General features: G+C 38.7%; 1 protein-coding gene across 1 annotated transcript in view; it reads left to right on the top strand.

The window, feature by feature from the left end:
• Positions 1–15,000, top strand: part of LOC119568193 — a 17,336-nt gene that overhangs the window by 1,341 nt on the left and 995 nt on the right. The window contains exons 2-3 of the mRNA XM_037916609.1: positions 3,037–3,111; positions 9,415–15,000. The exon at positions 9,415–15,000 is cut by the window's right edge and continues 995 nt beyond it. Coding sequence (XP_037772537.1) covers positions 3,097–3,111; positions 9,415–14,136 — 4,737 coding nt within the window. The 5' untranslated portion in view covers positions 3,037–3,096 and the 3' untranslated portion in view covers positions 14,137–15,000. The remainder of the gene's footprint in view (positions 1–3,036; positions 3,112–9,414) is intronic.

The following is a 15,000-nucleotide window of genomic DNA, read 5'->3' as shown; positions in this document are numbered from 1 at the left end:
ATATTATGTAAGAATTGAGGATTATGAGATATTGTGTAACTTTGTGGACGAGAAATTGATATTCGTGTGGAAAATATAAGCTAATATGAGGCATATATTAATGTAGGCCTATTGAATGTAATAAGTTAGTTTTAAGTAACCATAATATAGACCTATACTTTTAAGTAACCGTAATGAAAGCCTATTGAATGTAATAAGTTAGTTTTAAGTAACTGTAATGTAGGCCTGTTGAACGTAATAAGTTTTAAGTAACCGTAATGTAGCCCTATAGTTTTAAGTGACTAATGTAGGCCTATTTAATGTAATAAAAGATATTAATTACGGATTTGCAAAATTTGAATAGCTGTATTGGCTGTGGCGTCGTTCGTGTCAAAGAGTGAGGTCGTAAATGTTTGATTGGTGCTTGTTTTGGCATTTGAATGAAAATTCTTTGTGTTGTGTTTGTTTTATTCTATTGAACTCGCATTAATTTATGATGCTGAACATGTTAGGGTTGTATATTGTTAAGCAATCATTGTGTCTGTGCGTTGCTTGCTCCAGTATAAACCTCTGCCTTGTATATTCTGGCAAGCGGGAGGATAAACTGCGTCCCTAATAGATGAAAAGTAGCGAGCGAGGCTGATGAATTCTAGCGTACCGGAATGTACGTCATGAGGCGTTTGTCGGATGTGATAGGAGGACTGTTGGCTGACGCAGGAGTGGTCTCTTAAAGCTTGGCAGTGAAGGGATTTAGAAAAGAAAAAGAGGAAGAAGCTTCTCTTTGATTAGACGTTATGATGAGTTCACAGCAGTGTGATTGTTGGGAAGTATGTGTTGGTGGACAGTTCGTGAAGGTTTTGAATTAATAAATATAGATCTTGAACCCACTTTTCCTGGAATTATTCTCTGATGGGAATATTTAATTTGACAGTGTCTTTATACTTTTATAAGTTATTTGACTGTGTCCCAAAAGCATAATATTTCGTTTAAATGTACAGATATAGAATATAATTATAATGATTAAAGGGGTTTGTTGTGCTCAGCATAATCGTGGTAGTGCATGATTATCATATACAAATAATAAGTAAGATGGGGATATGTGATTCGAATCTCGTTTGAAGAGTAAAAAGCACCAGAAATTGTTCAAAATAATATAGAAAGACTTCCTAGAAGTGTTTAGAAATTAATGCAATGCAAAAGAGGCCAATGTGCATCTGATAACCGCGTCTAACCACATCCTATGAACAGCTGCAGTGAGTGGGTAGGAAATGTAAAGAAACATGTTATTCAGATACGTATATTAACCCTTTTGTGCTGGGATTGCATGTAAGCCTTGTCCGCTGTGATTTTAGTTTATTAATAGATTCCTTTGCAAGTACTTTAACCAAGGAGTTGATTAATAGGACTATCTATCTCACCTACATACCTTCTTTCTAGATTTTTGGTAAGATTACTTTTCTGTTTTACGTTACTTTTTTTATGTATTGATGGAAGAAACATAGTTGCAAAAATTCAAGGAATGGGGAAATCAGATGAGGTCTTGTTAGGCCTATGAATTGACTCCTTTGTGGCCGAGCGCTTGGGAAGCCATCTGTGTCATACAAACTAAATGTAAACTACAGTGGAAAGTACATGTACCAGCATACGGAGAGTTAAAATAGGAAGATGGTTAATAGATGGTAAATTCAGTTCATTAGGAGATAGTATTCAGGTATTCTTTAACCCCAGGTCAACAAATTTATTCAAGAGTCTGAGGTGCCGTGACTGGGTGTTTGCGTGACTGCCCGAGGAGAGGGTTGATAGGGGGCACTATCCCCAACACCCTCACTATGCACAGCAAGATTGAGCTCAAACACGGGAACATCAAATTGACTTAGGCTATGAGTAGTGCTTTCTGCCAGCTTTTTCCTTTCTTTGTGCTGTTATCGTTCATGTCTGCAGATTGTTTTCCTTTCTTTGTGCTGTTATCGTTCATGTCTGCAGATTATTTCTTGTACTGACGGCTGTAACTTTTTGTCCTCTACAGGAATATCATTTGCCATACCTTAATGCATCCGCACCAAAAAGATAAGTGAAAGACTTGTGTTGAATATGAACAAACTCCCCCAAAAGTATTCATCCTCATGTTCCCAGGCCCTTGTTGAGACCTGTAGCTCATCTTGGCTTGTGTTCAGATGGAGAGAATTTTGCGCTTGTGCAGATTGTGTTCAATAGTTCTTGGAGTCATGAAATCAATAACCCTCATGTATTATGCAGCCAGTGTAGGTGGTTTGAATATTATGAGTATTTAGACAAACATCATATTCCAGTAGTATAAAGTTAGTGCTTGTAACCATGGTTAAGATAAGGTAGTGATGACCATTGATAGTATTGCCCAAGATAGGACTTTATCATGCAGTATGCTGGCCTGCATGTTGTGCAAAGGTTAGTGGACTTCTGCAACATATATTAGGGATGATGTGTAGATTAGTTTCTTTTTTGGTGATAAATTGATATAGAGATTTGCAAGTACTATTGGATCATGATATAGGCTTTATGGTTATTTGTTTTTCATATTTATTTTTAGGTTATGATTGTTATTGTTGTTATTATTATTATTATTATTGTTGTTGTTGGTGGTGTTGGTGTTCTTGTTCTTGTTCTTGTTCATGTTCTTATTATTGTTATTGTTATTATTGTTATTTGATTACTCATATATTATTTAATTTTTTATTCATTATTTATTTAATTATTTATTATTAGTAGTATTATTTATTTTATTTTTGATTAATTTTTTCGTTGTTGCAGTACAAAGCACTTAGGCTGCAACATCACATGATTGATATATCCTTAGAATTTTATGGATATTTGTGGGTCATCTTCAGCTTATCTTCATGGCCTTAGAATATGTTTTAGACCTTACAGTGTTGATTTATCATCACTCTATGAATTTTTATTCTCGTTACGGTCTACATAATTTATCCCTTTATCTTCATTAAACCTGTTTTTGAGATTAGGACAGTGATAACTCTTGCGTACATTAAGTGATGGTAATAACGTGTGTCTGTTATGTTCCAGGGAAGTGTCGAGTCCTGAAGTGGATGGTCTTCATGACATACTGCCAAGCCTTCAGTAAACATGGAGAACTCAGAGGTCGGTACATAGAGAAGCGTTCTTTTTCTTAAACGGCAGGTCATTGGTCTTGCTCGTAGGTAGCTTTATTCTTAAAATCTCAGGACATATTTCAGGCTGTGAATATCTTTTGTTTGAGTATGTAAGCTCTCTTTTTTTTTTATGTTGCGATAAGATCTATTGTTGTATTGGAGTAGAATGTGTTGTAAGGATTTACATCATCTCCGCCAGTGGTTTTGAAAATGGGACTCTTTGCTTGTAATATTTTTGGCTGCATTCTGTTTGGTTCCACTTGAGGCTTACTGTGGTCTGTAAAGGAAGGCCTAAAGTATTTATTTCAAGCAAGGGGCAACAAATTTCTATTTTGTATATTCTGGGAAGATAGGGATGGAGGTTCATAAACTTGTAAACTTGTATTTTGGATGAGTATGTACATTGGCCTTCGCTGGAGAGGCCAGAGGTAAAGGAGCAAATATCCTGTAGGCGTTTATTGTAAACTTGTAATTGTATTGACATATAAGGTTGGAGATTTAGGTATCAAATTATCCTCCCTGTGTATCGTTTTGTGGGTTGCACTAGAAATGTTTGTGGAGGTTTTTGCAACAGTTATGGCAGCATTAAATACCTCGTACACTGGCTCATGATTATGTGCTTGCAGTAAGTTTTAGTCTTGGGTGTTGTATGCATGTCCTCTGAAAGTATTTTTCTTTTGGTTGTAGTGATAGCTTAATGTCTTTTTTTAGTGAGGATTAAGTTATTGCTTTTTTGAGGTGATAGTAAGGGTAGATGTGAAATATGTGACTTGTGTTATAGCAAGGTGCTTCGTTCATTTGAATTGTGATTTTTTAAATGAAATTTGTATTTTTATTGATTTGGCAGGGCTGTATTTCAAGTTATTCCTAGATCATTCTATTTTCATATATGCTTCAACCAGCAAGGATATGCTTAGAAGTTAATGTCAGATGTAACAGGGCCTGAGCAGTAGGGTTGCCCAGTATCCTGCATCAGGTGTGATCACCAGCATGACTACAACTTCCTCAAAGGCTTTTTCAGTCTTTAGGTTGTCCCAGCTGATACATGCATGATCACGCGCGCGCGCGCGCGCGCGCGCACACACACACACACACACACACACACACACACACACACACACACACACACACACACACACACACACACACACACACACACACACACACACACACACATACACACACACACACACACACACAAAAAAAATGCACAAACAAAGCCAAGCATCAACGTGCAAACAAGGGCAGTCCTACCTTGATTGATTTAAAGGAGATCAGGCAGTGGATTTGAGCAGTGTATAATAGAAATGTTATTGATATGTAGATGATTTTTATTTTGTAGCATTCCTTAGCTAGTAAATGGATAGTTCAGTGTAGTAGTAGTTGTTGTTGTTGTTGTTGTTGTTGTTGTTTTGGTTGGGGGGGGGGGGTGAATACAAAATGTATGAGGCCAGTGAGGTCAACATGGTACCTGCCCAGTGAACCTTTTCCTAACTCTTGACCCTTTTATAGATACCACCATTCAAAATCTGTTAAAATCAGTTTTTTTTCCCACTGTAGACATCTTTAATCTCTAAAAGTTGGCAAAGTTTAGTGAGTCATTGTACATATATAATTTTTATTTTGTTTTGTTTGTAATGCCTAGAGGGAAGAGGCAGCTTGAGATGAATCTCAAGATCTGTTAATTTACAGTGACAAGGCAAATTCTCTCTCTCTCTCTCTCTCTCTCTCTCTCTCTCTCTCTCTCTCTCTCTCTCTCTCTCTCTCTCTCTCTCTCTCTCTCTCTCTCTCTCTCTCTCTCTCCCTCCCTCCCTCTCTCCTTTTTTTCTATCTTTCTTTCAATAACTGAAAGAATATTTGCCTTCTGATGGTTGGCAGTATATTCTTGTAGTATAATTTCTTTATTTTAATGTTCTGTCTGTTATCCATATTAATTTCAAACATTAGGTTGGCTATAATTTTGATAAGGTGGTAAGCCTTGTCTTCTTGGGAGGCTGTGTGTGCTTACAGCTTTAGTATTTTTGAAATGGTATTCTTTTAAGTTTGTGACATTGCATATTCAGCATTAATCTTATGGTTAGTGTGTCGTGGAGATGTATCAGGTGAGGTTGCGTTATAAGTCAGGTGTTTTAAATACTGATTATTGATGATGATGATGATGATGATTTTTTATAGGCTATAGTGTTTTTTTTTTCCTTCTTGAATTTTGAAGTACTAATAATTGATAAACAGTTTTCATTGTGATTTTAGCCTTTTTTTTTTAATTTTTTATACTAATTACTGATAAATAGTTTCTATGTAAAGTATGGTAGTTTTTGTCTTCTTGAATTTTTATTCCAAAGGAATAAAGTACATTGTCAAAAAGCATAGTAAAATGTAATTAAATAGCGTGTGTTTAATCATTTCATGACACAAGTTGACATTTTCACCCCTCCCCCTTAAAAGGAAAATACTTTGTTCTATGAAAAGATAATAGTTAAAAGAAAAAGAGTAGTTGGAAATGAGACTGTGGGGAACCATGTGCAACCACCAGAGGTTAAAGGTCGTGAGTTAGTTTACTTTTTCACTCACTGTAGTTAGCAGACGCCACTGTGATCCCCAGGCACTTATACAGCTGACTGGCAACAGGTAGTGGATGCCAGATAGTATTTAAATACCCATACAGACTTTCTAGTTACTTATCTCATTGCCTTTTGAGTATACATTAAAATCATCGCAGTTATCTGAGTTTAGTTTGGACTACCACCAACTTTAAGCTGGAATACGGATTTTAGCACATTGTTGGTCTTAGGGAGGTATTAGTTGAGTATTTATAGATTCTGTCCTTGTCCATGATATTAGTGATTCACTCATCATTATTTATGTATCCTGAGGTTGTATTTTGGTCACCTTGTAATCAAAGGATTCAAGTTTACCTCTGAAACTGCATAACATAATCTGCAGGTGTTATTATGGGACTCGTTCTCTGGAGGTGAATCAAATAGTATATAATGGGTCCTATTTTTGTGCTATAGGTGTTTTTCAGGAGTTAATATTATCCTCTGACTCTTGCAGAGGTAAGATTTACAGGTTTTTTTTTTTTTTATGGAAGTTGGTGTATTTGTATTTATTGCATAATTGAGAACTTTAATAGTTGAACAAGGTGAGGATAAAGATGCTGCTGATTGCACACTGCCTAGCACAGACTGATTCTCTAATACAGACATTTATCAGTATGTATCATAAATATGCTGGAATACACTACTCTATAATTGTAATATATATTGATGAAGTCCTGCTAAGAGATCATTACTTGTGTGAGAAATAGTTATCCTCTAAAGGGTATGTTTTGTAAATAACTAAATTGAAATTGATAGGTGACAGGTGTTTTGTGTGGCAGGTGTTGTGTGTGTCAGGTGTTCTATGTGTTTCCAGTATATTAACACAAAAAAGAATGACTATGATTCCCCTTCTCTCTTATTTTCTTCCATTTATTTAAGAGGTCAGGAATGCTTGTCAACGTCTTGAATTGGTATTGCATTCCCCTTGTTTTTCATCTCAGACTTGTCAGTCATCAAATATATACTTGTCACTCTCCTGTCAAATGCATCATTATAGGTTTCAACTGTGGCTGTTCAGACAGCTGCAGATGTGGCACATCAGCTGTTCTCTAATTCAGTTCCCAGAAAAAAAAATTATGTTGCATTTCTTGAATTTCTAGGCCAAAATCTATATTGAGAGTGGAAAATGCCACAGTCACATACCAGCATCCTGTGGGAATATTGGAACAGTTTGTCCTGCAGTGTGTACGTCCTCACTGAAGTGTGACTAAGTATAGGAGGGATGACCTTTAGGGGATAGAGTACCCAGGATGGTTATTAGATTGTTGTATATGGCAGAATATGATGATTTGGGGGGGAAGAATTGGGGTAACAGCATGTGTAAAAGGACCATTGCTTAATATTGCTTAAAAACTGATGGTGAATTGGGAAAAAATGTGTGTGCTTGTGGTTTCCTTATAAAAGAAAAAATAAATAGTGTGCATCAACTTAGGTTTGAGACTTGTATGTGATTTCCTTCAGTTGTTCAGGAGACATGGTTGAGATGTCCAGGAAAGGCAGATTTACTATAGGAAGTGGGAGGATTATTAGATTTATGAAATATTTTTTTATCAAAATGAATTTGATATCAGGAATATGGTCATTTGATGTAAATATTTTTTTTACCTTTATGACAATAAAGAAACATGTCACTACTTTCACTTTAACTTATAAAATAGTTGTTTGCCAGTCTCAGCCGAAGTTACTGGTGGTTGCCGAGATTAGCCAAGGAGTTCTGAACGACTCGCTCTCCAGGGCTTCTGAAGTAAACAATCAAACATTAGATCAATTCAAATTAGATAATTCCAAAGCTTCAAGTACTGTCCGCATCAAAATTACGTAAATAAGTCAGATTGATTATTAGCGAGACTAATTTTAGTTGAAAAGTGATCCAGCAAATAGGCAGTCTTGGCCTGAATTTGATTAGCCAAAATCGTGTAATTTTCACCAATGGCTATTTAGTGAGTAGGTATTATGAACCTAGAATAGTGATTATATACACTAAAATGTAAGACAACATTTACATATGTCCTAACCTTCGTAATTTGGACATATGTGTAGGGAAGTGTATGTGTGAGAGGGTGGTGAGAGGGGGAGGGGGGGGGGGACTCATGTTATGTGTATGTGAAACACGTGTGGAAAAAATCAAATTAATAAGAAACAAGAAAATGGTGGCAAGGAATCAGTCCTAACAGTTTTTAATATTATTAGCTATATAGATCTGATGTTTAAACTATGGAATACAGACGCATGTTATGTAGATCTGACATTTGAGCAATAGAATGCAGGAATGTGCTGCCTCTTATAATGTAGATCTGATACATGAACTATAGAATATATGAATATGTTGCATCCTCATACGTAGATATGATATTTGAACAAGAAAATATATGAATATGCTGTATTATAGAGTGGCAGAAGAGCTTTCATGATCAGCCAGTGTGATAGAAATGAACTTCAAACTTCTTAGATGTTGAGAAAGGATTAAAAATTCTGATTTATGCGGGAATTATTGGAATGCGGTGGCAGAGGCCAGTGTTTCTTGTGAATTTTAGCACCTTATAGTCCTTACAGTTTGGGGTAATGCGTCACTTGTGTCTCTGTGTCTGTTATATAACATAACTACTTGCACATGAACCAAAATCTGGGTATTTGGCTTGTTTGAATAGCGACTCTCTGGGATGTGTGGCTTGTACGGCTTACACAAATGCTTGTATGTGTTCTTAAGACTTGTTACCTACTTTTCTGCATAAATGGTTTTTGCTTTTTGGCCATTTTCCAAGGTCTATATTGCCTATTTAATAGGCCGTATTCAGATGGTAATAGACTTTTCTTTGCACAGATTCCATAGCATGTGTAGGTATTCTGTAACTGTGTAGGAAGAATAACTATAAGTCATATTTATTTATTTGTGTGATTTTGTTTATATTTTTGTAAGCTCTGTTATTCTAATTTTGATATCAGTAACTTAACATGTGTTGATTGACTATAGCAAAGTGCATTAATTTCTTAAAGAGATATGTTTTAGTATATCATAAAAGAGTTGTATGAGTGTTACATTTTTAAAAAATCTTTCTTTTTTTTACATATATGTGTGTGTGTGTGTGTGTGTGTGTGTGTGTGTGTGTGTGTGTGTGTGTGTGTGTGTGTGTGTGTGTGTGTGTGTGTGTGTGTATGTGTGTGTGTGTGTAGCAAGATCAGACAAACACACACACACACACACACACACACACACACACACACACACACACACACACACACACATGACAGAATTACTCTTGTGTAGTAAAGGAATATAATCATACTTTCATACTCCTTGCTCTAGCGCTAGTTTTGTTAACATACCTCGGGATATTGATTTGACCGAAACCTCTTATGAGTATGTTTTCTTCTTTTTTCATTTCTGTTCTGTTCTATTTCCTTTTTACATTTTCTTACTGCAAACTGGAATGAATGTAAGAAAATATTAAATTGCATATTACTTTTATAATTCTGTTTCTGCCTTTTGATTCACCAATTAATTTCTTTTTATATATTTATTTGTTTTAGTATTCATTAATTGTGCTGTGTATTTTAGCTCTCATTCACAGATTTATCTTGCATTTCCTCCAGCAGAAGAATAAGTTTTATTATTATTATTATTATTATTATTATTTTTATTCAAGAACTACATGAAGGAATAAGTTATTAATAATTGTGTTGCTCCCTCGCAGATGCTCCCCGGGAGTGTGGAGGGAGGCGGACCATCGGCCATAAGCGTGATGGTCACAACCATAACCACGCCAACGACCTTGTCAACCAGGGAAACCCTCAACAACATGGACTCTGTGAGACGCCGGAGCTCTCCCATAAAGCTGGTGGGGCTGGGGGGGCTGGAGCGGCAGAACTACTGCTGCGGGCACTGGTTCCCCTCCTCCAAGAGCTACCATCGCCACTTGGCCGAGAAAGCTGCCTCCGACCTGACGCACGAGATGAAGCTGATCGAGATTGGCATGATCCGGTGCACCAACTGCTCTATGTGGGTTCACATGGACAGTATGAGCGGCCACTTGAGGAAGGTTCACAGCATCGTGAAGGTGGCCAAGAACACCAAAGTGCTGCCTGCAAGCACTGGCAAGGACATGATGGGGATAAGTGGGGAGACCCTAAAGAGCGGAACAAATTTCGTGATCAAAGTCAGCGGCCAGGCTGGGGCACGCAACACAAATGGGGATGTGAGTGCAGTCGCAAACTCGAGTGGCTTGAAATTAGTGACGACCAGTAGTGGCAGCCTGTACCAGAAAGTGCAACTCCAGCAGGCAGTAAATTCTGGTTCGAGTAAACTTTTGCTTCCAAAGACTGGGCCCTCTAATAGCATACCACTAGTTAGCCTAGGACCACGAATAGTCATGAAGTCGGCCGTCAAAGCAGTTGCGGCAGGCAACTCTGTTCCGATCAGTAGTGGCAGTAAGATCATTCCGTTACAAAGTAGTGGTCAGGTGATTCCGGCAGCGAGAACTATGGCGGGCATGACCACAGTGCAGATAGCGGGGGGGACTATGTTAGCTTCTAGTAGTGGCACCAGCCAGACCTCTTCTGTGCCTACATCATTTGTACAAAGTAAAAAGTCAGCAAATCTTAATGGACAGAATTTTGGTAGATTAATAAAGAAATGTGCAACTTTGAAACCAAAAAATCAGCCTGTGGTGGACGTCCAGCCCGCAGACAATAACAGCCTGGAAACCTATTCAAAGACTAAAGACAGAGGGAAGGCTTCAATAAGTGGTGATGTGAATGTGAAACCTGCCCAGTCCAAGAAAAGCCGGAAGCAGGTGTTACAGCCCAGTGTAGAACCCGAAGCCAGTTTACTCTCTGTCTCCCCATCAGTGTTAAAGCTGAAAAAGAAAGGGCGAAAGCTCTCGGGTGATACGGAAGTGTTTGCAGAGGATAAAGTCAGTAGTCCCAAGCCTTCAGTAAACCACAAGGGCTACAGAAGAAAACTGAAAGATAATCCTATTGAAAACAATACCCCCAAATCCTCCAAGCAAAATACCAAAGGAATGAGAGGTGGCATGAAGAAAAAGAGGGGCCCAGGACGACCTCGCAAAGAGCGGGTGATCGAGACGCCAGATCTTTCCGAGATCGACTCCCTGTTCAACGAAATGGATAAAGAGGATGCTGAAAATGAACCTTATTTAATGACCAAAGAAGAAGAAAATATTCCCACAGTGGAGTTGGACCTTTTTACTTTACCTTCGCTGAATGAACAGGTCTCGGTTCTCCTCACGGAACCTCAGAATCCTAACTTTAAGGTGTATGCGAGTATGGATGCTATTTTTGTCGGGGACTCTGCACTAGGAGACGTTACAAACCAAATTGGTTATGTGACCGATGCCAATAATGTTGTTTACGTTAACCCTAGCCACTTTTTGTTTCCAAATGTTGAAGATCTGGAGAACTTTGTACCAAGTCCAATTGTCACCATGAAGGGGAACAAGATTGGGGTTAATCCGAGCAAAGTGTGCAAATTGAATTCCAGTAAACCAGTGGCACCAACCATGCTGAGAGAAAACAAATTTGTCACATCAAGTCTCCCCAGTTCAGAACCAAATGTTGAAAAGGCTAGTGTAGACGAAAGAGAATCTCAAGTCCCAAGTGCTAAGTTGAAAGGGCCTGAAAGAGTTCCAACAAATCTTGGTCCAGAACTTGGCCAGACTGGCCTTTTAAGCGTAAAGCCTCTCAGAGCGACCAAAGCAGACCCCATTCGCAGTGAACAAACAAATCCAGATACAGTAGCCTTAGGTACGACCAGTGACAGTAGTGTTCGTGAAATTTTGTGTCCTAGCGCGAGTGATACGCTGAATTCCATAAGTCTAGACAATAGTAGTTCAAGAAACTCACAAACAGAAAGTGCAGAGAAAAAGGTGGAGAAAAGAGGGGTTTCTGTTGTCTCAAAAGTTGCTCAATCTGAGGGTGAAGACCTGTTCTTTGCCTGTAAGAATACCATTGAAATGCCAGTCAATATCTGTGAGGGTGATGGGGAGGGGGATCAGTCCCAAGATGACTTTGCATTGAGTGAAAACTCGTTATCTTGCGATTTGTCAGAGAAAATGGAGGAAAAGCCTGCTTACACTTCCGAGACTGCAAAATTATTGTTATATTCACTTGAAACCATTACAGGTGCTTCCTCGGAAAGTAAGGACACAAGGGACCAAATCATAACTGATTGTAAAGATTGGACAGATGAAGTAGTAAGCAGAGAGAGAGACACTGTACCTGAAGCAAGTGAATTAGATGTTAATTTAGAAAGCAAAGATGCAGAGAGAGAAAGCAGTATGCCGTTGGTCGAAAGGTCAGAAACATGTTCAGAGTTAGAAGCCATTGAGGAAGAAATTGGTGTCGATGACAAACCAGAAAGTACTATAAGTTTTGCTGATCAGGAACCCACAGAGGCAAGAGACAGTGATAGGAAAGTCAATACAGTGATTCCAAGGAGAAGATCGAGAACGAGATCAGCGGACGTCACATTAGGGCCTGTGAAAGCCAGTCCTCAAAACCCAAGCCTTCAGAATTTCGAAAACGTGAACAAAAAGCCGCAACTTAGAACAAGGGCACGGCAAAAGAGTGATAGTGCTGTCTTAAGTGAAACTCATGAGAAAATCCAGGACTTCAGCTCATTGAAGGAGCTGTGCAGAAGTGACATAGATGTGCAGAAAAGATTGGGACATGCAGGGGAAAATGAGAAAAATGTACTTGGTACCGTCGAAGAAAAGGAGAGTGTGCTTTGTTCCGATACAAATGTATTTGCACAAAATCATGATGATACCCTTGCTCCTGAAACTCTGACCCAGAGTGGAGATTTACAAGACTATCCCATGACACCTAAAGATAGCTGTACAGAAACAGTTTCCAACCTAGTTAGTGAGGAAAGTACTGTGTTTATGCCTGCTGTAGTGGAAGATCCGATTGTAGACCAAAGTGCAAAACCAGCTTCTGTAGATCCAGTTCGTAAGAAGGTTGGTCGGCCAAGAAAGAAGAGAAGAGGTAAATTATTAGAATCTTTAGATGTCAAGGTATTGAAGGACACCGTAGAAGCAGAGCCCTCTGTAGTGCCTGTAAGTAAAGAAGAGGTCAAACAAATTGTCCCTGAAAATGTACCAGAGACTAGACCAGTAAGAGAGAGGCGACCCAGTTCCAAGTTGATTGAAAGTTTGTCTTTTGAGAGTACAAAGAAAAACAAATCTCCCAGAGCTGCCTTCGACCATCAGTCATGGACAAATCCCGATTCAGATGAATTCACCGATAAGCAGCTGGAGCAAGACACTTACCAGGAAGAGCGGATTTCCAGAATATCGTGTGTTCCGACTCAGCTGCTTCTGGATGACAAGGATAATGAGATATTAGACAAGGATTATGTATCCCCAGTAAGGGGCGCTGACCTCTCGCCATCAAGGGAGTGGCACGGCAGAGGAGCCAAGCTAAAGGCTCAGGTCCTCATACAAGACCAGCAAGCGGGCGTAACCGATTCTCAGATCCTCCCCTCTAGTCTTGAGACTTCACCCAATCCCAAAGGCTCTGCTGGTCAAGACATGGCACCCAGGACCCAACAGCCAGAAGAGTGTCTTTCCTCGCACATTTCGCCACCAAAGACTCACAACATTTCCAAATCTCCTATTAGTCCTAGATCTCTCAAGTCACCAAGGTCCCCCTCGCATGATGACCGGGAGTGGCAGGCGCGAAGAGCGAAACTCAAGGCTCAGGTTATGATAAGTGACCAACAGAGTGGATTTTCAGATTTCATTGTAGATTCAGCAGAAGAAGATCCTGCTGCCCCTGAAAGTGCTTCACCACCTGTAAAGAAACTGAAGCTAGATGGTTCACCGGGTGCAACGCGAGATATCAGGAGTTTCTTCTCCGTGTGCAAATCTCCCGAGTCTGCAGCTGCAGAACAGCCTGTTTCTCCCTTGCATGTGTCCCCAGCCATCCAAAGCCCACCAGCACCAAGGAGTCACAAGAAAAGAATAAATAGATACTCAAATATGAAGTCTGACATTCGATCCTTTTTCTCGGTTGGCACTGCTAGTAAGAGAAAGTTGAAGTCTCCCCCACATCATTCTCCCAAATCAGTAAGAATAAGTGACAGCATCCAGAGTAAATCAGCGAAGAGCTCGCCGAGAAAGCAGGATGTGCAAGCAGTACAAAAGCTCCACCAGACTTTTGAAAAATTAGAAAAGGAAGCTTTTGATATTGCAGCTCCAGCTCTTCCAAGTAACCTCCAGAACTTCGAAGGATTTGAGAGGTGTTCTAGGCAGTCGGGTTTAAGAGCAAAATCTCTCCTTAGACTCGTGTCGTTGCTGGACATGAAGAGATGGTACCATTTAGGAAAGTTCCCCTTACCTGTTGATCACCTGTGTGATTGGAATGAAGAAGTCTTAAATTCCAATATCTTTGACTGAATTTGAAATAATTTTATTTCTGTGTTCTTGACAAGGTCTAAGGACGACTGATTTTGATTAGTTTGTCATCTGATTATGTAAATAGAAGATATAAGTATAAGAAAACTCTATTCTGGAAGTGTATCTTATCCAAGAAGTACTTCTTTTAAATATGTTATGTTAGGTGATATATTGAAAATGTTCTGTTTTCATAGTCCTTGCTATGACAGAAGAAAATATTTTCAGGAATCAGGTATTAAAGCTCTAAACTGTGACTTGAAATTGTACAAGATATTAACCTAAGTCTTCTGCTCCGTAGTGTATGTGGGATGTTCTGTGTATATTCATTATTTATTGCACATTTATGCAGTGAGGGTTTAGACTCTCCAGTAACTGAGTCGATTATAGTGGACAGAACGCGTATTTTAGTACAGGTAACTTTAAGCATTTTTTGTATGCTGCACCAAGTTCCATTTATAGATATTAATTTCTAAATATTTCATAAAAAAGTGAATCAAGGTCCAGTGTTGAGGTTCTCTTCAGATGTAGTGAATCGATGGGGATTTTCAGGCACTTTAGTGAGTGGTTGTAACTTGTATGATACTATGACCTATGTATAATGAGCTGGCTATCTGGGTTCAACATTGTTTTTGATGTTATTTGTTGTTATCTTTTGGATGTTTAAGACTTACACCTTTTTTGTATATGTGTTCAAATCTTCCTTCTAAAAAATAAACAAACTCACAAGCAGGAATTGATAGCATATTTAGTTGGTGCAGATAATATTTATAATTTTTATTTATTTTTTTATTTTTATTCCTATCTTCTCTTTTTTCCCTCTCACTTCTACCCTCCCCTCTACTCTCTCCTCTCCTCTCCTCTCCT

Source organism: Penaeus monodon, chromosome 43 (genome assembly GCF_015228065.2).
Source record: "Penaeus monodon isolate SGIC_2016 chromosome 43, NSTDA_Pmon_1, whole genome shotgun sequence".
Taxonomy (NCBI): Eukaryota; Metazoa; Arthropoda; class Malacostraca; order Decapoda; family Penaeidae; genus Penaeus; species Penaeus monodon.
Note: the sequence above shows the minus strand (reverse complement) of the source record. Positions and strands in the feature narration are given on the sequence as shown.